This window comes from Osmerus eperlanus, chromosome 17, assembly GCF_963692335.1.
Source record: "Osmerus eperlanus chromosome 17, fOsmEpe2.1, whole genome shotgun sequence".
Taxonomy (NCBI): domain Eukaryota; kingdom Metazoa; phylum Chordata; class Actinopteri; order Osmeriformes; family Osmeridae; genus Osmerus; species Osmerus eperlanus.
Genome location: NC_085034.1, coordinates 8,435,364 through 8,461,251, shown reverse-complemented (window position 1 = coordinate 8,461,251; position 25,888 = coordinate 8,435,364). Strand labels below are relative to the sequence as shown.

The window sequence follows — 25,888 nt, the reverse complement described above, 5'->3', positions numbered from 1 at the left end:
CACATCAAGGAACAAAAACACAGGAAACATCCTGACGAGACGTGGGTTCGAAGGTTCTGTATTCACTGTGGGACTGAGCAACAACGTTGTCCTGATCTTGAAACACAGGACAGCCACATTTACCAGAGCATTTTCAGGTCTCCATCCAAAACTATAAACACTAGCAGTGTCAAATTTGATGCACATAGATAATGTTTTATTATTTTACATCTCAGTGTAAGCATGGGTCATTAAGTCACAGTAGTTAACAGTAAACAGAGATGAGACACAAACAAGAGAAACACTACACAATGCCGGTCAGCTAAACAGAAGCAGCTACTGGATAGAATGACAACAGTGAAAACTGGCACACAACCATCACATCCTAAGCCAGCGTAGACAAAGAGTCTTCAGGTTAAAAGCGTTATGGTCCAAACCTGTAGGGTTTTAAATTCCTCTTCCTCTGAATAACATAGTTCAACAGAGCAGAAGGCCAATTATGAAGACATACAAAGTGTAGGAACTGAGATTATTACACAAAGCTTCCAAATTAATTTCATCCAAGTCATTACACCAGAAAGAGATGGAACATATGGGAAATGCGATGGGGCCGTGTAGACTGCTCTACCTGAGAAAATATGTTCACATCTAATATTGTACGATCAGACAAATGCCATCGCAAGAAAGATTCAGCTGGTATCTCAACATAATGCTCTGAACATGCTGTATGTTTGTCCACTGGTGTAGCTAACTCACAGTTAGCTACATATATGGAGCTTGAATTTCATTAGCACCCAATACATTGAACTTAGTTGTGCTATTGTACTGTCTGAAATGTTCAGTTTCAAAAGATGGCTGCCTCACACAAAAGTATTAGGTGGATTGGCACTGATTGGCCAGGCGAGTTTCTTCTCTTTTGCCTCGCGGTCAAAGGTGTCATAAACCGAGTCTTTGGTGATTGTCTTAGCCGGTACCGGGATGTCCACCACCCCAACATAGTTCTTTTTGGCCATCCGTGAGCTAGCAGTGATTGTGTATGCGTTACTGCGGTAACACTTCATTGACGACATGCAGAAGGTCTCCCTCATGCCGCGTCTGAAGTTCGCGTTATAAACAGAGTACAGGGTTGGTTTGGAGGCAGTGGAGCTGAAGGAAATCAAGGCAATGGCTGTGAAGAACAGCGCACCCTGTCTGCTGGGGCTGTCGGCTTCTCGGGGATGCCACAGCTGGGCTACATAAAACGGTGTCCAGGTCAGCAGGAAGACACAGTTGAGCATGAGGAACATCTTGATTGTCTTGACTTTAGTCCTTGGGACGATGTTCATCGTCCTCCTCACCGTGTGTCCATCGGCGCTGATCCTCCAGATGTAGCGGATCACCCGCTGGTAGAACGACACGATGAGCAGCGCCGGGACCAGGAAGCCGAAGAGCAGGTGAGCGGCGGCGTACGCGATCCCGTCCCAGCTGTTGGGCAGGAAGAAGTCGCAGTGGCCGCCGCTGCCGTCCGCCATCGTGGAACCGTAGAAGAAGAGGCAGGGCGAGATGAAGGCGACGTCGAAGATCCAGGAGGCCAGTATCATCCTCTTGGCCTTCTCCCTGGAGACCTTGAAGCTGAGCGGGTAGACGATGGTGTAGAAGCGATCCACGCAGATGGAGAGCAGGACGTACACCTGCACCCCTGGACACAGGTGCTGGAGGTATCTCACAGCCTTGCAGGCGGCCGCGCTCAGCGGCCACCTGCCGGAGGTGACCTGGAGGAGGACGAACGGGGCACAGCCCAGGCTCAGCAAGAGGTCAGCACAAGCCATGGACACCACAAAGTAGTTGGTGGTGGATTGAGTCCTCCGGCTGCGGTGGATGACCAGGCAGACCAGGGCGTTGCCGAGGATGGAGACCAGCCAGAGAGCCCCAAACACCAGCCCCAAGATGGCCACCTCAGCGGAGGTCAGCTCGTAGGAAACCAGGGTGCTGTTGGACTCTGATAAGCCTTCTCGGTTGCAAAAGAGAGGTGTGGCTGAGTCGGTGAGAAAGGTGGAGTTCTCCCTGTCAGAGTAGTTGAAGGACATTTGGGAACTGAAGGTGGGGGAGCTGAAAGAGGGCATGGCGCTTTCAGTCGACTGGGCGTACACCATGGCTACTGCCACAAGGGGGAGCTGTGGAAACAAACAAATCCCAGGCAATTAGGAATGGGAAAGGGACATGAAAACAGGATACCACAACAGCTCACATCAATATATCGACCACGCACAACATCAACTGCTTGTAATATTTGTGCAATGAGTTATCCATGACAACCTCTCCACCCCCCTCCATTTGCTGGCCAATGCTCTGAATTTCCCTTCAGGGATCAATTAAGTTCTATCTAATCGAATCTACTGTTAAGATCTACAGGTTTGCCTGAATTCTCATCTCTACATCCAGCTATATACTTTGTCATGGTCAACATTCAAAGAATATCAGAGTTTGTGATTAATCATCAAAACATCTCAGCTCTAAAAGGAAACTCAGCGGCAGCATTTCCTCTGGTTTCCATAGAGGCAAGTTGAAGCAACTGTGTCTTTGAGTCACAACAGTGGTCTTTAATAAATCAAGAAAAGAACAGGACGCTAAAGTAGCCTACACTTCTGACCTCGACTCAAAATGCACATTTTGAAATATCACCTTTTGTAAAGGTTACACAACGTGACTCTTCGCAGGCTGTTCCTGTAAACATTCATTGGGTTCAAGGATGAGTCTCATAATAATTGGTCTCAGTGGTATAATTATTCAAAAACAACCTGGGGATAAAGTGAAGAGGCAAGATAGGCTATTTAGAATAGTTTCCCATTTAGTTCGCCTGATTAGGCTTCGAGATAAGGGTCACGAAATCAAATCAGAGAGGCAGATGGTTCCAGATTATTCTAGATAGATACCAGGAGCACGTTGCGCTGGTAAGCAGCAGATTGTCAGCTAATTAAGATTCCTGTCTCTGTTGACGAGGGTGCACTTCCATATCAGCAGTGTGGCGATTATGCAACAACAAAAGAACACAAGAGCGTCTAATGAAGTCACACTCCAGAAATCACTTCTTTGGAAAACATCACCATCCATATTCTCTCGCGCTGTGCTCTGACGTGAAAAGTGATCAAAACTACACTTGAAGTCTTTATTAGTGACTTCCAGCAGCACAGATTCATATGGAGGGCACAGATAAGTGAACCTGTAAAGACATTCTGATCTCATTCTAGGTTGATCTTCGTCTGGCCTTTTCTTAACCCTCGTGCTGCCTTCGGGTCACATGACCCAAAGGTTCATAACGAACCATCGTTGTGTTTACCCAATTTTACCCAATACAAAAACAAATTAAAATAATTTTCTTTTAACCTTTGCAATGTGGGGGGTCTGAGACAGCCCAACGGTTAAAAGAAAATGCTTCACTTTGTCTTTGTATGCGGTAAATCTGTCGCAATACGACGGTGGGTCACAATGACTGATGGGTCAGAATGACCCGAAGATAACACAAGGGTTAACAAAGGGGTATTTAAGACTGGAATGATACATTATATTGAAATTGAAATGTCATCGTCGGGCTATTGATCAGAAGGTTGTTGGTTCGATTCCTGGCCGTGAAAAATCACGTTGTGTCCTTGGGCAAGGAACTTCACCCTACTTGCCTCGGGGAGAATGTCCCTGTACTTACTGTAAGTTGCTCTGGACAAGAGCGTCTGCTAAATGAATAAATGTAATGTAAATGTAAGTTCTCTGTTTACAATGTATCTTATTATATACTAGTACACTAGCTAAGACAACCTTTTGAATAAGCAGGACAACATAAGAATTGTATATGAACAGAGTCCTGAGATCCAAAACCTATATAGGGCCTACAAATACGATTTCTAACTTAATGAGACACCCTGTCTTAAATGAATGAGTCTCCAGCAGACATTTCTTCAGATACATTTTGACATTGTGATATATCGATCATCCAGCACATGTTCGAAAATGAAGTAGGAAATGACACTGCTGTGGAAGCAAAGTAAATTAATCAAGCGCATGCACATACAGACACACAAAAGCAATAAGCTAGTGTCTAGGGACCTTATTTCTTCAGGGACAGTTATTAGGAATCTCTAGGTAGGCTCAGAACAGCAGAGGTTTCACACTTATCTCTAACCTCTTGTGTACACTGGTGGCTTTGCCTCTGTGTTCTCTTAGCAACCCGTTCTGGCGTTAACCATCAGCAGATGACTAAGAAGCACTAAAAAACCAGGTGCAATGACTGATACTGTGGGCTAGCCATGACAACACAGCACTGTGAAAGCCAAACATCAACAACAGAGCCCTTTCAGGGAGTCCTGTGAGTGATTTAAATTTTGGATGGTGGGGATGATGTGTCCTTAGCCTGAATTATAGCACTGGCGCTGACAGTCAGACATATAGGATAAATCCAGGTAACTTTATCCTTAAAGAAACACTGCACAGTCAAAAGACACATAAATCAAATATATTTATTCATACAGGAAAACTATTTTAGAGAAGGTTGGTTGCACCTATACAGTGTGTTCATGTTGTTGATGTACAGCATAAAGTAACACATATCAATTCATTTGGAACCATGCATTGACATGATATTTAACCTATGTGATGTTTGTCATAATAAGCATTTTATGCAAATCAATAGTATCAAATACTTGACGACAGATACGCCATAGAAGATCAAAGCACCGCATCAGTTTGACTTGTATTACAGGTGCCAGACAGTCAAATCTCATGGATGTTCCTTAATGAAAATCTTTGGGATGTAGTAAAGACCATCATGACACTGGCACAGTCAACTGGCAATAGCGCAAAAACTGAATTATCTAATGGTCTGGGAAATTAGTTTTTATGCATATAGGCTACACTAAACATTATTCCTTAAAACGTAACAGTAGTGGAATAATGAATGAGGGTTGCAAAAAATTGTCCTCACACCTGCTTCATGTAGAATAATGTAAGGCACGTACCTGGTCCTCATGGCAATAGCGATCCCATTTTAGCTATGACCATATTTCATACGCATTCCGACAAATATACATGTTTCACTGATGTGGCCGTAGTCGTGGTGCTTCAAGACATGTTTTCTTTCTCTAGGCTACTGCAAAATCAGACCCGCTCCTTTTATCCTTGGATACGAGCTGCTGCCTGTACCGAAACAAGATGTCGCTGCAGATGAAAGGGAGGGGGTGAAATAATTAATTTCATTTTCTTCTTCATTGCCATGGCGGACCATGTGCTTGGACGGGAGTCATAAGAATCCGTTTCTGTTGCTCTCTGTGGTGTCTTGCGCGTCAGAAGACCAGTTCATATCCAAGAAAATGCGGTCGATCACGTTACAAAATGTTTGGCAGAGACATAGGTTCATTGTTATAACAGTAGAGTCGAATTGTACGTTTACCATACATAAAATAAAAAAACAGAACAGACAACAAACTTTGACAGTGAGCAAGTTCTCATATTTAATTCAGATTATAAATCATTGCGTTAATTGACTCACGTTAATCTTTAAAAAATGATGCTCCCAAGAAATCACTCGTTTAAGATGTCCTACCATTGAGGATCACTTTTAAAATGTATTTATTAGGTTTTAAATTTATAACTTGTATGTTACATTAGGGACTGTATGTTTTATTTTACGAGAACCTTGCAATGCTGTCATATTTAGCCCCAACCAAGTATCAGATATATTTCATTTACATTTATTCATTTAGCAGACACTTTTATCCAAAGCGAATTACAAGAAAGAGCTTTACAAGAAGTGCATAGGTCAATGGTCATAAACAACGAGATAGCCCCCAAAAACATTACGGGTAGCCAAAACATGAAGCACATATTGTGAAAAGCAAATAAGTGCCAATGGGTAGAACCAGAAGAGCCTGTAGGGCCAGACAGGAGAACAGCTTGGGTTGAGAGCGGGCTCTCTCCACCAGACGGTTGTCAGAAGAAGACCGTAGGTGGCGGGTGGGGGTGTACGGCTGGACGAGAGCGTGGATGTAGTCAGGTGCAGTCCCGTTCACTGCTCGGAAGGTCAGTACCAGGGTCTTGAATCTGATACGGGCCGTGATGGGTAGCCAGTGGAGGGAAATCAGGAGCGGGGTAACATGGGAGCTTCTGGGTAGTTTGAAGACCAGGCGGGCAAAAATTGTGTGAGTGAGACTCATCCATCACAACACAAATGTTTACTGTGTGATCAGTAGCCTGTCTTAAGGTCGCTTTCTCATTTCCTCATGAGTGCGTCCATTGTTAAAACATCTTACAAGCAGATGTATAATAGTACATCCCTGCAAAACCTCTTTCACCAGGAAACGTTCCAGAACTTGTATTTACATGCATTTCATGAGGTAGGGTGTTCCTGTACCCTTGGGTACTGTCAGACACAGTTCAGTGGCTGAAACTGCCACGTCCTCCCTTGAGCTGTCCTTAACAAGAACACCAGGTTTGCATGCTGAGATCTGTGAGAATCCCAACTATCACTCAGAGAGAACATTTACGTCAGGCACAAAGAACTCGGAACATATTGGACCTTATGACCAATAACAAGAGATGGCTCCTCGTAAGGATGCAACTCGCCCTCTGATGGCCAAGCATGGTATTGCGGTCCAGAGTCAGTCCTCTGCTAACACACGGCCATGCTGTGCTGTTTGCTGGGAAACCTGTTTATTAGAGGACGGCTAGGCTGGGGGTTTAGTGAGGTCATGATAATCATTCACTGTTCGAAGTTGTGATGATCAAATGTAGCAGCACTTCACATGTCATACTTCCAAAACGGAGCAGTCATGAAAAGATATTTCATTTTCCTTGAACATAACCTCCCTCTCTCTAGCTCAGAACGGCCCGAGGCACACCTGTGATACTTGGTGTTACCACAATAGACCAACACAGCTTCCATTCACTTGGATTCTAATGCCTATTCGCAATTACCAGTAGGAGTCTGAAGGGGAGGCTGTTGCAGCACATTGCCATGGTAACCGCCTGGTCACCATGGGAGACTAACAACTGTGGAGAGAGGTGGTGGTGGCCGAGAGAGAGAGGGCTGAGGAGAGTGCAGGGGAACGACAACAGAGGGACAAGGAGAGTAGCACGAGGAACTGAAGGCTAAAACCGACAACAGACGGAACAGACAAATGTTTGACAATACACGGGTGTGTGAGCATTAAAGGGCAGGTCACACGTTACAAAAGACCGGGCATCTGACCGAGCCACGCACATTTCCGACCTTACACAACATCGCTTTCACGATCTTTCTTACTTTCCTTTTTTTCAAAAGAATGAAATGGAAGGAGAAACAGACACGGGACACAGCCGACTGATAATATACTTGTTTATCTACAGATTTTATAACACAGTCCACCTCCTGTCATTTTGCATGATTATCAACAAAACAAACGATTATAGCTTTAATAGAGTGTGAAAGGTCTTCCCTGTTTTTTCTGACCGACATTTTCAAAAAGCCATTCACGAGGAGCGTGGCAATGCTAAGTGTGACGCATTTGAGTCTTTTTGTTCACAGATGGTTCACAGACTTGTCTGTGTAAGGCCCATGGTAACAACTGATGTTGCACTGTAAACACATCTGATTGAAGCGTAAAAAGGGTAAGTACTTCGATACTACAGATTTTACTGTGGAGAGGGGGGGGGGGTTGGCGGTTGTGTTCCAAAGCCAACAAAAAGGATGGTTTTCAATCATTACACATAAATACGATAGAGAACATGTAGAATGGATCTGAATAGAACTCTGATCAAGGTTTAAGATTTACACTTGGGGTGCTGTATCCTGTAGATAATAATGATTTTTTTTTTTAATGTAGTAAGAAAATACAAATAAGAATTGTGTGAATTATATATATACATATATGTATATATATATGTATTTATATATGTATATATATGTATATATATAAATACACACACACACACACACTGAGATATAAATACATCTCTGTGTGAGTAAAAAAAAAACTAACAACTAATATGGCGTCATGACAACGCTCTGCAGTAATGACATTAAGAAATGGTTGAAAAACTAAGGAAGGGAAGAAGCAACCGAAGGAATTACAGTATGTTTCTCTTGTGACCGGATCAACAGAAACTGCTTATGGGTGGGGTTGGAGCGGGAGGGAAGCCCATAGAAAATACAATTAAACCCTTCTTACAGTCTTAGAACCTATTTACAACAAAAGAAAATATATACACAATCATTTATATTTATGTATAGAATTGGCAATCGATTGCATAACCTTCACCTCCCATGTTTTCCCAAGTTGTTGGGAGTAGTGGAATAGAGACAAGGGATTGCTTGGGTCTCAAATACGGTCAACATTCCTCAATCCCCCATCCAGTGTCAAAGTGCCAAACCTTATAGGTAGAAATAATGAAATAAAGTGGGGAAGAACAGAAAGAAAGAGAGAGAGAAAAAGATAATAAACATTTTGAACAACAGAGAGGGTAATGTTGGATTTGGAAAAGCCATTTTGTTTATAAGCTATCACTATTAGTATTTCTGGTTGGATGGTAACTGCATTTAATTAACTCAGTACTTGTACTGTGCACAATGACAATAAAGTTTGATCACATCTAATATAAATGCCATGTGTGTTTCTGAATGGAATTGGCCTGATATGTTTCGATGACAGAACATTTCCTGGCTAAAGGAATGCTGAGTGGACTTGTTCACCTTTCCAGGAAGTGGTTGTTCTCTGCCAGTTCTTTCACAACCCCCTCCATTTCCTCTTTCAGTTTCTTCATCCTGCAGTACAGAGTCTACCGTTAGTTTACCTGTGGGGGCCATGACATTCAGCACCACTGAGGTGGTGGCTCTGGGTGTCTGGAGGAGCGATGTGACGGTGCTGAAAGGTAAGGTGCTCACCCCAAGGTCATCTCCACCAGGGTGCTCTGGCTGAGGTAGGCCTGGGGCTTGATCCCACCAGATGCCAGAGGCATCACCTTCTGAGGTAGCTGCTCCTGGAGCTAAACATCCACATCCGGACCCAGACGGGCCAAAAACACAAAAAAACATGAAGACTTTTAGAGAAACTGAGGTTTGAATGGAATAAACTGGATTGAATGAAAGCCTATTTAAGTCTATTCTCATTCTGTCACACCATCCCTCCCACTCCCTCTATGCCCATTGGCTCTGCCGAGGACACTTCCTGCTTTCCCACCTTGATGACTCGCTCCATCACCATGGACACGTCTTTCTCAATGCTGTTGAACTGAGTGGACAGGCCGACCAGCTGCTTCCTCACGTGATGGACCTTTCTGCAAAAACACACGACAAACACGCAGACCCACAATCATCTCACTGCAAAGGCAGGAATCTCTGTCCACGGTATGTGTCAATTCATCTTGAGAATCGGCCACTCCATGAAGTGGAAAATCGGGCAGTGTATTGCTCAGAACCCAAGGGGTTAGCGACAAATAAACATAGGCGAAATATTCAAACGAGCTTGCCACCACATTGATTTGCGCTCATCGAAGCGGCCAGGCATGCATCCTGTCGACAACTGTCAGTCATGCGTCAGAATTGGACAAAGTACTTGAGAAAAGTCTGCCCGACTACGCGCACAGCCGGCGGGGAAGGTGTTCCCGTTACCTCATCCACTCCTCGCTCTTGGAGATGAAGAGGCGGTACTTCATGGCGCACTCCTCAGTGAACAGAGTCCTGGCCCGGGTGGCGTGGAGAACCAGCTTCTGTCTGCACAGCAAGAACAGACGGCATCAGCTCAGAACCTTTCATGGGGCAATCCAAATTTGAGGGGGGGGGGGGGGAAAGAACAGCAGCAAATGTCCCGGGCAGGTTTCAAGAGCGTTTGTGGCCTGAGAAGGAGTGCTATAGTGCCGCTGGGACATTGTGACCTTCAAAAGAAGCTCTCTGAATTCTGAAAGGGATGTTTTTACCAGCAGAACAAAGATGAGAGTTGTAGGAAATCTAGGAAATCTGGACTTACTTGTCAAATTTATGGATCTGTTCTTCGTTGTAAGGTAGACCTGCACAAAGACGAGACAGAGAGAGAACATTTCTGTTTTCCTCCTTGACGGGAACGGACGTGCTTGTTATGTACTGGGACTTGAGAGGGAGGTGAATGTGGACGTCCAGGGCGGTTTGGAGATGCTACTCACGTCTCTCTGCCTTGTCCTTCTTGAACTGGTGGTAGATGGCGGTGATGGCATCTAACAGCACTTTGATCTTCTCCACACTGACGCGGACCAAGCACAAGCGGATGTCAGACACATTGGAAAAAGGATATCAACTGCCCCCAAGCTTTTGTTTGTGTGTGTAAATCGACAAGGGTGTGTCATACACACACGCACGTACTTTCTGTCCCCAGGGTGGGTGCCAACTTGCTGGATCCAGGTGTCGGTCAACAGACCCCCTGGCATGAACTTGCTCTTGATCTCCTGTGTAGTCCTCTCCAGGGGTTCCAAAGACCCAGAGATCTGTATCGAGCCGTGTAAACACACACATCAAACGTGAGTGCACAGCATCACGCACACGTGAGCAAACACACACACACACACACACCAACTCACACACACACACACACACGGTTGACCGTCGAGCACGCAGGTCCATATGCCGAGCGTGCACACTCACTCTCATGACTTTCTTGCGCATGTCTGAGATCTCGTCGTATTCTGACGACAGCATGGTGGCCTGCATCAGGACCTCACACCTGTGGGAGGAACGCACGGTTACACACAGAGTGGGTGCGTGGGTGCGCACGTGAGTGGGTGTGCGTGGGTGTGCAGGCAGCACTCACAGCTGCTCCGTCCGTTCCAGGATCTGGTTGCAGTAGTTGCACAGGTGAATGACTTCAGACTTCTTGTGTACTATCTCACTGTATTCTTCCTTCATCATCTCACTGAGGGAGAGGAGAGAGAGACATAGAGACAAAGAGAGAGACAGAAAAAGAGAGAGGGGAAGAAAGAGAGCGAGAGAAAGAGACGGTTCGTGACAAATCAGGCCAACGCACGAGCAACGTCCGACGTATACGGAGAGCGAGGCGGGTCCCGAGGCGGCGATTCGCGGCGGCAGGACTCACATCAGGCCGCGGACTCCTTTGCGAACCAGCTCCTGGTAGACCAAGAGGGACTCGGAGGTCTTCCACAGGTGGCCCACGTCACCTGCAAAGGTCTGGGAGAGAGAACTCGGAAGGGTTAGGGGTCTCTTCCGCTGACCATCCTCCCAGCACTCACAATACACCAGGGTCACGACATGAGGCTTCCGAGCTATTTGATCTGGGGAAGTTATTACGGGGGCATGATTCAAGCAGAAGTGGCTCTCGTCCGTTGATTAACCGCTCTCTATGAAACACGAAGAACCATCTACTTATGGACACGCGCGTGGGAGGCCTTTGCTTGTTACGTAACTCTGGTTTAATATTGCACTTTCTCTCTTAAACCCACTCAAATGTGCAGACACACACACACACACACACACACAGACTCTTATTAACACACACACACACGCAGACTCTTATTAACACACACACACACACAGACTCTTATTAACACACACACACACACACACACACAGACTCTTATTAACACACACACACACGCAGACTCTTATTAACACACACACACACACGCAGACTCTTATTAACACACACACACACACAGACTCTTATTAACACACACACACACACACACTCTTATTAACACACACACACACACAGACTCTTATTAACACACACACACACACAGACTCTTATTAACACACACACACACACAGACTCTTATTAACACACACACACACACACACGCAGGCACCAACATGCGTGCTCCCACAGCAGCTGTGGAAGGGTGCACATCGCGCACACACACGTGACACACGTGACACACGTGACACGCTTGCGCTCCCACAACCAAAGGGCCAGACGGAAGGGAGAGGAGTGATTCATCCATCCACCGCAGAAGGAACAATGGAGAGAGGAGAGAGAGAGAGGGGGGCAGTGCTTTCATCCTCTGGAGAGCCTCCTCGCCCATAAATATTTTTCTAATGAAATTGAGTGGGGGGTCAAGAGTTTCATCTAAGCCCGACAAACAATAGACTACTACAACCATAATTACTGAATGAGTTCCAATGGGAGCCATACATTGCGTCTGGGACTGCTGATAATGTACTTTGGGGATAGGTCCATTTCTATGAATGAAGCCCATCTGGCAGGGCTGGCTTGTCCCGTTCTTCACGTGAACAGCAGGGCTGCTCTGGTTACCTTGGCATAGCTGGCGTCCAGATCCAGGTCATAGCGAGGCTGGACTTTGGGAGGGCTCGCTGTGGAGAGACAACGCCAAAAGGGGGTTATGCATTCATAGACGAATGAGACACGTTGTATCCGGTAACACTTGAACAAAAGAATCTTGTTATCTATCCAAGTCCGTTCAGAAAACCGGACCCAGATCCAAATCAAGCTGGGCCTCGTCTCATCCTCCTGCTTTCTCTGGGCCCCGATTCCGACACGCGGGGGGGGCAGATTCGGGCACGCTTCCGATTTGTGACTCACGATCTTCGAAGATGAGTCCCACCGTGGCCGCACATTCTGAGCTGATCAGCATGATGGGGTTGTCCCGGGTGGTCCGGGGGAAGGTCTGGGCCTGGCGGTTTGGATCCAGCACCAGCCTGCGGCCCTCGTATATCAGCTCCTGGTGGTGAGGGGGGATGCTGGTCCTCCGTGAGAGAAGCTCCTGGAACAGTGTCGCCCTGTGGACACAAGAGGTACTGCAGCGTCGGAACACAGTGCCGCTTCGGTTTCGTGGGATCCAACGGTGATACTGGACCAGCTGCCCGAGACGCGAGTACACACACACGCGCGCATCTTGGGAGTTGTAGTTTGCGTGGCTGGCACTCACGTGTTGTACTCGTGGATGTAGACGTGGTGGAGGGTGGCCTGCTGCAGGCTGAACAAATAGACAACGCAGCGATGGAGGATGTCGCTGGTCTCGGCGAAGAACTGGTCGAAGCCCCAGCACTTCTCCTGGTCAGCCTCCAGGATGTTAGCCAGCACCGGGGTCAGAAGGCTCTGCAGGCCCCTGGGAAGGTCAAAGAGTCAAGTCAAGGTCATGAGTTGGCATCATATTAACATGTGTGGATAGAGTGCGTCACCTTTTCATCTAGCTAAGTGTGCTGTGGCACGACATTTAATAAAAAGCGAGGCTCTCTTTATTGAAATGGGCTTTTTAGGGAGGGTGAGTGGGTGCGGTTTATTATGTGCTTGTGCCATTGTTATTGCTCTGGAAATCTATGTGTACTAAACATGCTCTTCTGGTTTAGGGGGAAGGATAGAGTAACGCACTTGGAGAGGCTACAAGAAACAGGCATCTCAGTGCTCCACTCAATCTTGCCGTTCTCGAACTTCTGCTGGCCAGAGATGGTTCCGGAAGGTTTCTCTGTGATGATCTTATACCTGTGAAGGAAAACGCCACAAGGTCACATGTACCTCTTACTTCAGACCTGGCCAGTCCACCCACACCGACAACCTTTATCGTTACTTGTCATCCCGGTTAGTCTAGCGTGACGCCATAAACCTAAACGGGCATGAACCACCGGTGCAGAAGTGTGGGGAAATCCATTCTCACATCACTTCCTTGTTCCTGCGGGGCCCCTCGTAGGGTCGGAATGGGAGGCTGCCTGTGGCGGCGTGGTAGAAGGTGACACCGATGCTCCACAGGTCTACTGTGGCCCCGTACTTCTTCTGGTGGTCCTTCCTCAGCACAGCCCGCTCGTACATGTCAGGGTGCTGGCACACACACACACACACATTGTTTAGCTGTTTATTTACAACTATTATTCCCCTTAATCCAAGGAAAATTAAAACAAACTGTATTTCTGTGGAGATTCTTTTTTTTACGACACTGTAAACATTTCTCAGGCAAGAGAGGAAGAGAAAGAATCTTAGAGAGGATTATCCAATGCGGAACCCGGAGGAGTTTGTATATACTGGGCATTCCACGTCAGATGGGGAAAGAGGGGAAGGTAACCGTATCTCACCAAGTACTCCTCGGTCCCGTAGAGAGAGACGAACTGCTCATCGTCGTCCAGCTCCCTGGCGGCTCCGAAGTCTGTGAGCTTGTAGACGGACCTCCCGTCCTCGCCGATCACACGCATGATGTTCCCTGGCTTGATGTCGCGGTGCACGATGCCGTACTCCCTCAGGTGGTTCATGCCTGCCACTGTAACACACATCCCGAGGACGACAGAGAACAACCACAGCGTTGACTGAGGCGTTCTGAACGGAAAATAGGGAAGACTTTTCGTTTTGGGCTAGTCTAGTTTTACGGTGCTAAATGGGAGACATCTGGTGTGGCTGGGTAAGAAGCAGGGTTTGAGAAGACAGGCGAGCAGAGTGATGATATTTCGGGGCTTTTGGAGTTCCTCACCTACATCCTGCAGCACGATGAGAAACTCGTCCTCTGGTAGTCCGTAGGCATTGGAAGACTCCTCCAGAACTGTGTAGAGACTCCCACAGGGACAGTACTCCATAACCAGGACTTTGTGACGTGTGTTAGACTTGGGAGAGAGACCATAGACAGACGTTAATTAACATGATGGGGAACACTATATCTTCTGCAGGAACCTGCTGTGATGTGGTTCTGTTTTCTTTTGTTCAAAGCTAGAACAAAATAATGCCACCATTAACAGCCTTCAAAATGCATCTTTCCTTTGCAATGGATTTTTTGGGTGAGACTGATAGAAAGATATTGTACACAGAAAATGGGTAGTTTCTCAGTCTCACAAAGATAATTCCTAATAATAGTATATATACTGACTAACCTCCTCTTCCACAGCAAAGAGTTTGACAATGTTCTTGTGGTTGAGTTTCTTCAGAACCTCGAACTCCCTCATTTGGACGTCCAGAGGCCTCAGAAAGCTGAGATTATTGAAGACTTTGACGGCATAAAGGTCCCCTGTTTTCTGAAACCAGACACAGTACACGCATACAGTCTCTATCTCAAAACCACAAACAGTTCAACCGAATATCTCAAAACCTAAGAATTGAACATCCCAAGTATTGTAAGACAGCCATGTAAGACAGGGTGGGCTAAATGTGCTTTCGCAAAGACACAAAGGACACCGAATTTCCCAGTCGATCTCGATAATCAAAAAGGCATTCAGAAACAAACATCCTGTCAGGTCCAGACCCATCCTCATATTTAGGATCCTGTCTATAGAAGGCTTGGAAATTCCCTGGTATTGGGATGGGATTAGTCAAACAGCAAGCTGGCTTTGAATGTCGAATCTTAAACCTTGATGATAAGCAGGGTTTTGCCTAATCCATAGGTAGGTCATGTTAGAACCATTCAACACACACCCTTCTATCATGTTCTGGATAGATTCAATGTAATGACGGGCACACTTTAAATCTAGGTCGTACACACAGTCTAACCTCAATGTTATGTGCTCAAGTCAAATAAAACACAATAAAAAAAAAACATCACCTTTAGCTGGGTACATTCAGCCATGCCTTCGTGACCCACATATGGCTGCGAGACGGCATGGTGGGGATCCCCTGCCAGTGTTTGGTTTCTATGGCGCTAAGAGGTCGGCCTCTGATCAAATGACCCTCCGAGGCCAGTGGGCCCACATGTGGCTGTCAATCATCCCCAGCGAGTACTGTAACCTGTGGCTTGGTAACCTTAAGTCATTACACCTAAAGGCTGTGTTGTGGCAACGGAGCTTACAGTTGTTAACGAGTTTTCTGTTAGTGCGAACAGAGAACCTAAGAGAGCCTGTGGTTTCTCTCCGACTGTGGTTCCTGAGGTAAAGCGGCACTGTTATCGCTGTATGTCATGAGATGCTCTCAGACGTTCTCTGTGTGTTTGTGTACATAATGCTCACCTTGTGCCTACCACGGTACACATTTGCTGTAGCCCCTTGCCCGAGAAGATCCGAGATGAGCCACAGGTAGTTGGCAGTGCTCTGCATTTTTACTTTGGCGAATCCTGCAAGATTAAAGATACTGTTAGTTGCAGAAAAGGACTAGGCTGCTGCCACTGGTCCACAATAATGGGAGGTTGGATTGGATAAATGCAATGTTCGAAAACTGAAGGGGAAATGTTTAGACACACACAACACTAAGCCTACGCTTTCATTTAAACAGGAATAACATATAATTCACACAAACAACATCCTGAAACATTCAAACTTGGTCTACCTTCTATTTAGTCTAGTTAAGGTGTCACTGATAACTTAGAGCTTGCACTGTAATATCATTCTTGAATAAAGACTGAACACACCAATTGTGCTTTTGATCTAGGCCTACCTTTCTATTTGGTAGCCTAAAGACGTTAAGAATGATAAACTGCCTTGATACCGCTGATTTCAGGATGACGTCAAGGCACACAGTGGGGAAATTCCCACTCGCCAACGTACGAACAAAAAAGCTCGTACAAAACGCTCGTAAGGACACGTTATCGCTGTTATTCAGAACAAAATAATCGCAGTTAGGTGGCTCTTGTCATTTTCCTTACATTACACGTACTATATTGATTACGCACACAAGCTACGCATGAACCTATCTAGAGCTAGCTTAATGTTATATTTTCATATATTCGATGTCTGTTTTATTTTGCACAAACATTACATGAACATCAACATCATTTAGCGCTTGACAAAATGTATGTCTAACACGCTAGCAAGGAAAATAATTTATCTCTTTCGCTTTTGCTTAGAGTACAGTATAGCAATAGGCTGGTATAGGCTACTGTAGTACGGTTGAAATAAATAGTAAACATGAAAAGGCCCTCTCTATGTAATAAGAATCCATGCTGCTGATATTAAAACAAACATGAGGCAGTTAATTACAGTCGTGACATCAACCATATAAAATGTATCATATTGTTTATAATATTGTTTATTTCCTCACCCAGTGCTAAGTCATATGCTCTTCCGTGATCTCCTTGGTCATGTGGTACTAATGCTTCAATCAGAAAAGGCAGAAGGAAGGGGGTGGCTCGACTTCACAGCATTACCGAATTGTCAGGAATAAAAGCGCCCAAAACGACAACGCCATGATCTCCTTGGACAGCACACATTTTGCTTTCCTTTAGACACACCTGTTCTCTTGCAGACTACAGCGTCAGATAGTTGGTAATCTTATCAGAGTAAAATACTTTAGTCAGACTCATTCAGTTAAACACAAATCGAAACCTATGGACATAAAATGGTGACAGTAACACACACCTACATCACTGCAGGTTACAATGCAGAATAGGCTGTGTGTGTGTATCTATAGCCTATATACAACATATAAAATACAACATGGCTCAAGATAAAAGTTCACTCGTTTTATTAAAAAAATCAACATTTCATTTGTTACAACAGCTTATAGTAGTATTGAATGGGCTGTACAGGTCCATCTTATACACTGTTTTACATGTAAAGCGATCAATGTACAAAAAGTAGTTAGTGGCAATTAAATGAACATGATGACTAACCAAATGTTGGTCACTGTGTATACATCCTTGCAAAGCACCATGGTATCAAAATGGATGAATAGTAACATTTTCAAATGACAATAAACCTTTCTGTATACCACATATTTACCTCACCCCCCCTCCCTCCCCCCAAAAAACAAAAACAACAAACAAAACAATTATGGAGACAAAAGTGCTTTTTAACGATTTAACCTCAGCAATTCCATCGTGAACAATCCATTTGAGAACAATCAAACTTGCTTTGAAACTTTCTGCAACACTTTCATACTCGCCTCACACCAACGGCCTTCAAATCCCAATGTTTGGGGGGGGAGGGGGGACGATCGTTTCAAGATAGTGACAGAAGACAATGCCGTAAGCTTGTTTTTAACAAAGGAGTGACCCAAATGAAAGTCAATTCATGATTCCGTGTCTCTGGGTCCCCCTTCTTTCACACCGTGCTTTGCTACATAATCAGATGAGCCAACTGCAACAGTTTATCTTCAACCAATTGATCACTCTCTTACAATCACACATCCAAACACACACACACACATTGATTTATGCTGCATGCTGTCCTCTAGATTGGTACCGGTAACTAGCAAAAAAAAAAAAAAAAAAAAAAAAAGTACTGTAAAGTGCAGTTAGAGAATGAGAACTTCTCCAAACAATGCTGGTTTTATCTGACGGGGGAGGCTAGCAGTGAAACTGGATCAGTAGGGCAACATCCAGAGGCCCACATCCAGAGGCCCTTTGAAGTGATTTTAAAGGGTTGTTCACTAGAGGAAAAAAGGGTTCCAGGGAGGGCCTGCAAACATGCTGATGATTGATTTTGAGAACATGCTTTTCTCGGTTTCGACATGGACAGAGATTTACCCCCGTACAGCACAAGGGGGTGGCATGAAGGTCAAGGTAATGCACAGAAAATGCTTCCCTGGCATCACTCCAGTCAGCTGGTGTTTTCATTGGACGGCCAGAGTTAAAGCTGTCTGTTTGGAGGCGTATGAAGCAAAAGAGTTGGATGAACATATAATGTCCTCAAACGCACATTGGTTATTGTATGAAGCCAATAAAATGTGTGTGGCCGATGTCTCTTTGTTTTTTGAGGTGGATGCGAATTTCCATGAAATACACCGGGAGACCAGTATAAAATGTGGTCCTCGGTCCATAAATCAATACAAACAGTCATGGGATGAGAATTACAAAGAGCATAGAGGTAAAACATGTTTACTCGGTAACTCCACCAAACTCAACAGTTCGGGGAACAATAGGGAGAAACACCAAACCATTTTAATAAAGAAACCCACACCACTATGAACTGCTTTTAACTACGCATGAGCTCCCATGAAAAGATTTCCAGACATCACAGGAAAGCACAAAAAGACAGACATGTTATACAAAAGGATTGTTGACACACGAGCATAAAGGCAATCCAATAAGCGCCACCTCATGGACACCTAAGGAACACGCAGGCCGTATTTCACTGAGGCGTTTTGTCTACAACCCAAAACAATCCCAGGTCCTGGTAGCTCACGTAGGTATGTCTAATGTGGGGATGTCGTTTTCTGCCTTTGACTGTACGAGTTCTGATTTTGGCACTCCAGTCCTCCAAAGTCTGATTAAAAGCGAGTGTACACTTCCACAATAAGCAGAGATAACCTGGATATGTTCTTCGTTTTGACAGCTCTGTCTGAGATTGTCGGCATACTTTTGGACAGGTATTTTGTAGAAAAATAGAATGAGCCATATACAAAAAGACGGAATGAGAGAAAGTACTGCAAGAATTCAATGGATAGATTTACAATGATTTTCTTTATAGCTTATAAATACGGTATCTACACAATATGTGGTACAAAAATATTATAACATTTTGCGGGCACTGGTTGTCGTGTTCATAAAAAAAACAACAAAAAAAAACATCTGAAGTTGGAACTGGTCAGGCACAAGAACTTATCCTTAATGGGAGAAGTTGTTTGTTCGCCCCAGAGAGAGGAGGCGATAGAGAAGCCAAGTAAGAAGGTTGTTTGGTGGACTGAAACAAATGCACCCTAGTAACAGATCTGCTTTGGATCGGGATTTATCCAGTCAGGGTTGTCCACAGTTGCAGTCAGGCATTTATAGTAAGTAAGAAAAAAATAAAAATAAAAAATAAAAACGTTTTGGTTGAGATCTCGCCTTTGTCGCGATACAGAATTGCAGATGTGAGCCATGTTGGGCTGGGATATTTCCGAGCAAAGATGCTAGTCCAAGAAAGACTGGCTACCCAAAACCCTTGGCCGGAGGCACGGTCTCGTGGCCAACAGTAACAGTAAGTTTAACTGTCACGTTCCAAACAAAAGGGCTGTCAGAAGTGATTATCATCAATATGTGCCTCAAATGTTATTGCTTCAGATCTAATGACTTTGCCAAAGAAAGTGTCATGCAGTCCAACAATGCCTCACATCGACAGTATCCTAGTATAATGAATACAGCAAAGAAAGTCCTTTAAAACAATTTAAAATGAAGAGGTAAAAAAACAAAAAACAACAACAACCTCAGTACCACATTCCCTGTCACTGCTAGAGTTGTCTCCAGACACCTCCAACACAGGCCGAGGTGCAACCATAGAAACCATGCTCCACAGTCAACAACTGACAAAATGGCTGCCCAAGCTGCAGAGCAGCACAGTGCAGGATCTGTATGTGTAATCCAGGGGGCGCCCTTCCCTTTCCCCACTCCATCCTCTCCCTTAATAGTGTTGAGCAGACGGTAATGGTTCTTTTTTTGTTGTCTTTTTCTTATTTGGCATTAGATTGTTAACGTCTTACTGTCCGTCTCCATGTGCTTTAGTGTCCTTCGGCCTTGAAAGAAGGTAGGTTTTTTCAACTCCTGGATTAAGGCAATTTATCATGTTTGTGATGATTTTAATAAAAACTTTTTCTTAAAAAATGTACAAATTCTTAATACAAACCTCTATGGCATAACCAGTAAACGCTGTATAGAAAATATATAAATATGCTTTTTTTTCTTTTCAATGTACAAATGTTCCGCAGCTCTCCGCGAGCTCTTGTGTTTTTTTCTTTTCTCATAATTTCCGTACTGTACAGGTGGGCCGACCCCTTCCACGTCCTCCTCTCCCCTCCCTTTTACATAATAGTCTCCCTTTCCCATTTTTCGGACTCATTATATGCACAATTGGTATTTACAGTGAGGTGGGGTGTGGGGGGGCGACAGGGTGTGAAGGGCCGAGAGCCTTGTGGGAGAGGGAGGGTCCAACGCAGGGGTGCTAGGCTCAAGAGGAGTCCGTGCAGGGTGAGGGGGGCGGGGGGTAGAGGTGGTGGGAGTAGCTGCGTTCCGTGTAGGGCGACGGCGGGCAGCTTTCGCAGTTCTCCTCGGCGGACAGGTACTGGCTGCGCGGGGTCGGGGGCGGGGGGAAGGGCTCCGAGTCGTAGTTGAGGTCGCTGGTGTAGCCCTTGGCGATGGTCGCCGAGTTGGAGGTGGGTGGGGCGCGGCGCCCCGGCGTGTAGTCGCTGTCGCACACGTCCGTGCTGCAGGGGGTAGTGGGAGGTGCGAAGTGGCGGTAGGTATAAGTTCTGTAACTGACAGAAGACAGGTAAATAAACAACATTTCGATAAACGACCGTCCTGTTTTAAGTGCCTGCGGCTTTTCAAGAGGATGGCTCTCCGACGGGCTGCACTTTTTCCGCCTCTATTGCGACTCACGTTGCCTTTACTTTCCTAATGTATGTTCGGGCGTAAATAAAACATCCCAACTCTCGTTTCCCCACGCCCTAGGCAAATACGCGAGGCCGTGTTGGGATCAGCCGAGGCTTTGCGATTTCCAAACGCGGCAGGAACGCGGCAAACAAAAGGAGCCGAGGTTCCTTTGAAAGCGGGGCTCTTGTGTACAGAAAGGGATTGTTATAAGTGTTAGCATGTGCCGGAGAAGAGCCTCCAATGTGCCTAGCGCCTGTCTGCCATCCTCATGTTGGATTACATTTCCAAACCAGACGTCTTCGTCTGGTATTCTCTTGCATACACATGGAAAATTGAATTGTTTCCTTCTTGATTTTCGAGCCCGTGCTGGTGCAATCCCGTGAGAACCGACCGACTTCAAAAACGCACCGACGGCTAGAAACCCAAACAATAGCGGGAGATATTCTTGCTAAATGCCGGTTCGTGGACATGTTCCGTAAACGCTAAATAAGGCCGTAAAGAATCATCAATGACGAGGTCGTTTGTGAGGCGCATGCATGTGCGTGTACCTGTAGGAGCGGTGCGTGGAGGGGCTGTTGGAGGAGTAGCTGAACTCCATGGTGTACTGAGAACGGACGGTGGCGGGAGATGGCGGCGGGTTCAGGATCTGAGGGGAAAGAGGAGAGGGAGGAGGGGGTAAAATGATGTTAATTGACACCCATTTCATCTCACGCCGCCAACCCCTGTTCTACTCGGCATGGAAACATTTTGAACCCGTTCCTTCAAACGATATAATTGCAAACTTGGCAGCGAGGCAGAGAGTTAATAGCTTCACACGCTTGGAGACCGCTCTTTGTCTGCGAGGTTCCATAAAAACCCAGATGACTCCCGCAGTAAAGACACAACGACAGCACCTCAACACTGGCACAAGGCTTTAACGGGGGAATGACTTCATGTAGGAGGTGGAACAAAGTGAGAACGGGGGGGAAAAGGCTTTGAACTAAAAACCCTCAAGGGTTTTCTCTCACGAGGGTGGGGGAGAAAGGAAAACGAACAAACATGTCGCGTTAGAACCTGGTCAACGTTAGAAAGGTGGCTCTGTTTCCCTTGGTTGAAGAGGATGTAAAGGAGTATCGTTCATGGTATGTCTCGACAAGTGTGACGTTTGAGCTTTGCTAATGATGGCGAGTGTGTGTGTTTCTCACCGGGGGGAAGTAAGTGCCCTTGGTACTGGAGGAGCTGCTGGACGAGGCGCCCGTGACGTGGGCGCGGTCGTACGGAGGGCCGCTGCTCCCGCCCATGATGCTGAGGGAGCCAATCACAGACTTCCCTCGGGACATGCCTGAGGAAGAGAACCAGGAGTGGGGTCTTAGAGAAGTACCGAGCGCTAGAGGCGGAACCTGGCCCAAACACCAACTAAAGCAGTCTTTTATCACCTTCTAATCTAAGACAACACTATGTGGCACAAAAAAACTAATTCTATTTGATTTTTTTTTTCCGTCAAACTCGCAGAGGTGTTCCGTGCTCTTGGCCTCACCTGGAAGGGAGCCGGACAGCGAGCTGGGGTGCGGCACGTATCCCAGAGGCACCGACGAGGGCCCGTGCACCACAAAGTCGTTGGTGACCGTCTCGCCGTCGTCCTTCATCTGCGGACACAGCACGCGCTGGCACACGAAATACATGGCGCCCACCACGAACAGCGCCATGACCACGCCCACGATGGAGCCGATGGTGTTGGTGGGCGGGGACGGAGGCTCCTCGGTGGGGTCTGAGGGGGGAGGAGGAGAGACGGGTCATTCCGTGGCTTGGCTCGCCTGGCGCCCGCCTGGCGTAACCGGCGCCTGTTCAGGCGCCTCTGGCCGACTCGCGTTGTACTCACAGCAGCCGATCTCGTCCGAGTTGTCCGTGCAGTCCATGTTGTGGTCGCACTTCTTGTGCTTCCCGATGCACTGGCCGTTGGAGCAGCTGAACTGGTCGGGAGGACAGCGAACTGAGGGGGAGGAGGGGGGACGACGACACAGGGTTAAATCAAATAAAAACAAGCTAGTCACTCTAGCCGTCCTAAAGCTGGTGCCTGGACCAAACTCGAATTTGGCGACGGCGCCCGAGCCCGATCGAACGGCCGCCTCGTGCTTACCTTCGCACTTGTTCTCGTCGGAGCGGTCCTGGCAGTTGAACTCGCCGTTGCAGCGCAGGGTCAGGTCCACGCACTGTTTGCTGTCGCACTGGAACTCGGTGTCGAGGCACACGGGGCAGTCGCCCTCGTCGCTGCTGTCGTCACACTCGGGGTAGCCGTCGCAGCGCCACGCCTGGGGGATGCAGTCCACCTCGCCCGACGTGCACGAGAACTGCTCCGGGGAACAGGTGGGCGGCTCTGAACGAGGGAGGAAGGAGGGAGGGAGGGGGGGGAGGGGAAAGAGAAAGAGAGTTGACATGTACCGGTGAGAGAGAAAAAAAAAAAAAAACATATGAATATATGATCCATCTATGGATCTGTGTGTCGGGGGAAGGGGCGGGACGGCGGGTGGGTGCGGTGATTGACAGGGCCCTACCTCCACAGGAGAGCTCGTCCTGCAGCAGCACCAGGTGGACAGGACAGGAGCAGCGCGTGGTCCCGTCCCCCTTCACGATGCAGATGTGGGAGCAGCCACCGTTGTCCCACGTACAGGGGTGTTTACCTGCGGACAAAGCGTGTCAGTGCTCGGAGGAAGGGGGGCGGGGACACACACACCCTACAGTAGAGCATCGTAAAGGGCCTCTTCACAAAACACCGTCTACGGTGACTTGCGGCCAGTAGAGCTTGGTGGAGGTCCAAGCTGTGTGGATACTGGAAGGGTCGTCGGTTCAAGGCGGATGAAAGGGGATTGGGGGGCGGTGGTGGGGGAAGGGGGTCGGTGGACTTACTGTATTCCCTCATGTCCAGCTCGTGGACGGCGTGGATGTCGCTGAGCGAGGCGATGCGCGCCTGGATCTTGGTGCGGCCCTCCCGGGTGGTCTTGTCGATGCGCTCGATCATCTGCTGCTGCTTGTCGATCCAGTACAGGTGGTCGCCGAACACCGTCAGCCCCACCGGCTGCAGGATGTTGGAGTCCTCGATCACGATCCGATTGGCTCCTGGTCAACCCGAGGAAAGGAAAGGAAGAGGGGTGGGGGAGGGGTGGGGTTTTGGGGCGAGCAAAAAAAAAAAGAAAGGCGGAAGGGCACACGGTTCAGGAAACTGAGGGAACGGAAAGGGCGGTCAACTGAGGAGAGAGGAAGAGGGGGGGGTGGTAGGGGGAGTTTGGGCACGGGGACAGAACGAAACACCGTGAGGCACACGGGCATCACGCCAAGCGGCGCCTGAAAAAGCACAAGGGACGACTTTGGACACCGTGTCCAAACGTACTAGTTTTTTTAGAAAGTGGGGAGATTTCGTCACGGTTTTTGGCAGCGCGGCTTGATGGCGTGACTTCTTAAATGAGACGCAGGGCGTGGTGGCGAGTCCGAGTCCGCCGTGTTCCGGAGAAGCGTGACCATGTCCTGAAAGCTGGTCCAGACCAGAACACCCGATAGAGGACATGTGTGGAACAATGGGATTCGCGGAGTTCTGAGGCGCGACGGCCAAATCAACAACAACACCCTAACCACCACTCCTTTTGTAGTCTTCCCCTCCATCAAAGCACCGGCCCCCTCGACAACAACAACAAAGACGGGTTCCCACGACTTTCTAACAGCGTCCACGGGAACACCAGACATCAGGTCCAGATAAAAAAAGACGCTTTCGCAACAGTGCTACCCCAGGGCTGCAGGGATTGGGAGGGACCGGCCTCTTTGGTTTTCGCTGGAGGGACGGTGTGGGACCTCGGCAGAGCTGGTGCGCAAGATGACGTCGGCCCGCGCCCCTGCCCGGCTAATTTTAGCAGAGATCCAGGGGGAAAAAATGACCCCCCCCCCCCCCCCCCCCCACCCCGGCTAGGCTACGCACTGCGACCCAGAAGACATAGAGGAAGGCCACCGCGCTTCAAAACGTCTCCGCAGACACTCCTCCCCCGCCCAGCTCGCGTTTGATTTCAAACTCACAGAGATAAAACGCGAGACCATCGGAAGAATGAGGAGTTCTCCTGTCTGACAGCCCCCGACGGAACCGTGTTTGTTTAGCAACCCCCCCTCCCCTCCCGCCCCATTCCCCCCTCGCCCTCCCCCCCTAGCCCCCTCCCCCCAGGCTTGTGTACAGATGGTCGGCATTCCTTTCGTCCTGCGTGGGGCACCGGAGAATCGTCGGAATGTGCTGAGCACGGGGGGCTGCAGGCCAAGCCCTCCCTCTCAGGGCACAATGCTCCCCCGTGTCCTGAAAGATGCCGTCTGGCCCCGGCCGTGGTTCGCACATTTGCTCCTCGCTTCCCTCCCTTCGGTGTCAAACCCCCCCCCCCCCCCCCCCCCCCCCGCCCCTACACTCTGAATTATGTCGGCCACGGCGTAACCCGCTCCCCACCACCAGTCGAACCCTGCACAAAGGAATCATTGAGGAGCTGCCACTCCACAAAAGGCCTTAAGTAAACACGGCTCTCCGCTGTGTGTCGGCCGGATGATATATCTGATATATCTGCTAATCGCCGCTAAAGAGGAGAGTGAACCACAGCAGCATTACATTCCACCCCAATACACACATTAAAGTTGTGGTACACTTCGAACCGGTGAAGGATCGCGATTTGTTCCGGAGACGGCGCCAAGGCCACCAAAAAAGCCGAACAAAACCCTGCTCGCGAGGTGTCTCTTGCGACGTCGGAGCGGCCATCTTGCGCTCGGCCCCCGCGGGAAGAGC

The 25,888-nt window shown here is 47.6% G+C and overlaps 3 protein-coding genes across 6 annotated transcripts in view; all 3 read right to left on the bottom strand.

Annotated features, from left to right (window-relative positions):
- Positions 1-59: 59 nt before the first annotated feature.
- On the bottom strand, positions 60-5,218 carry gpr19 (G protein-coupled receptor 19). Of its 2 annotated transcripts, none has more exons than XM_062483051.1 (2): positions 2,641-3,123; positions 60-2,132 (listed from the first exon to the last, which is right to left on the bottom strand). In XM_062483051.1, the coding sequence occupies exon 2, from the start codon at positions 2,109-2,111 to the stop codon at positions 840-842; it is 1,272 nt and encodes a 423-aa protein (XP_062339035.1). In that variant the 5' UTR covers positions 2,112-2,132; positions 2,641-3,123; the 3' UTR covers positions 60-839. The 2 variants fall into 2 exon arrangements, with proteins under 2 accessions (XP_062339035.1, XP_062339034.1); XM_062483050.1 differs by lacking the exon at positions 2,641-3,123 and adding an exon at positions 4,965-5,218 and having other exon boundaries at positions 61-2,132.
- A 2,086-nt stretch (positions 5,219-7,304) lies between these two features.
- Positions 7,305-16,970, bottom strand: tbk1 (TANK-binding kinase 1). 2 transcript variants are annotated; one of them, XM_062482928.1, is made up of 21 exons: positions 16,863-16,970; positions 15,836-15,939; positions 14,771-14,911; positions 14,377-14,506; positions 13,988-14,169; positions 13,576-13,736; positions 13,293-13,403; positions 12,850-13,029; positions 12,504-12,700; positions 12,216-12,274; positions 11,040-11,131; positions 10,758-10,859; positions 10,592-10,670; positions 10,313-10,434; positions 10,117-10,193; positions 9,945-9,984; positions 9,590-9,691; positions 9,159-9,255; positions 8,864-8,964; positions 8,672-8,743; positions 7,305-8,352 (listed from the first exon to the last, which is right to left on the bottom strand). In XM_062482928.1, exons 2-21 carry the CDS (start codon positions 15,920-15,922, stop codon positions 8,301-8,303), a joined length of 2,184 nt encoding a protein of 727 aa, XP_062338912.1. In that variant the 5' UTR covers positions 15,923-15,939; positions 16,863-16,970; the 3' UTR covers positions 7,305-8,300. The 2 variants fall into 2 exon arrangements, with proteins under 2 accessions (XP_062338912.1, XP_062338911.1); XM_062482927.1 differs by lacking the exon at positions 16,863-16,970 and adding an exon at positions 16,260-16,660.
- Positions 16,971-20,547: 3,577 nt separating this feature from the next.
- The window catches only part of lrp6 (low density lipoprotein receptor-related protein 6), a 36,219-nt gene continuing 30,878 nt past the window's right edge, over positions 20,548-25,888 (bottom strand). The window contains exons 16-23 of one of the 2 annotated variants that reach the window (XM_062482583.1): positions 23,992-24,201; positions 23,640-23,765; positions 23,225-23,461; positions 22,967-23,077; positions 22,625-22,855; positions 22,293-22,429; positions 21,657-21,754; positions 20,548-20,990 (exon numbers count right to left, since the gene is read on the bottom strand). In XM_062482583.1, coding sequence (XP_062338567.1) covers positions 20,684-20,990; positions 21,657-21,754; positions 22,293-22,429; positions 22,625-22,855; positions 22,967-23,077; positions 23,225-23,461; positions 23,640-23,765; positions 23,992-24,201 — 1,457 coding nt within the window. In that variant the 3' untranslated portion in view covers positions 20,548-20,683. The remainder of the gene's footprint in view (positions 20,991-21,656; positions 21,755-22,292; positions 22,430-22,624; positions 22,856-22,966; positions 23,078-23,224; positions 23,462-23,639; positions 23,766-23,991; positions 24,202-25,888) is intronic. The other variant, XM_062482584.1, reaches the window with a different exon arrangement.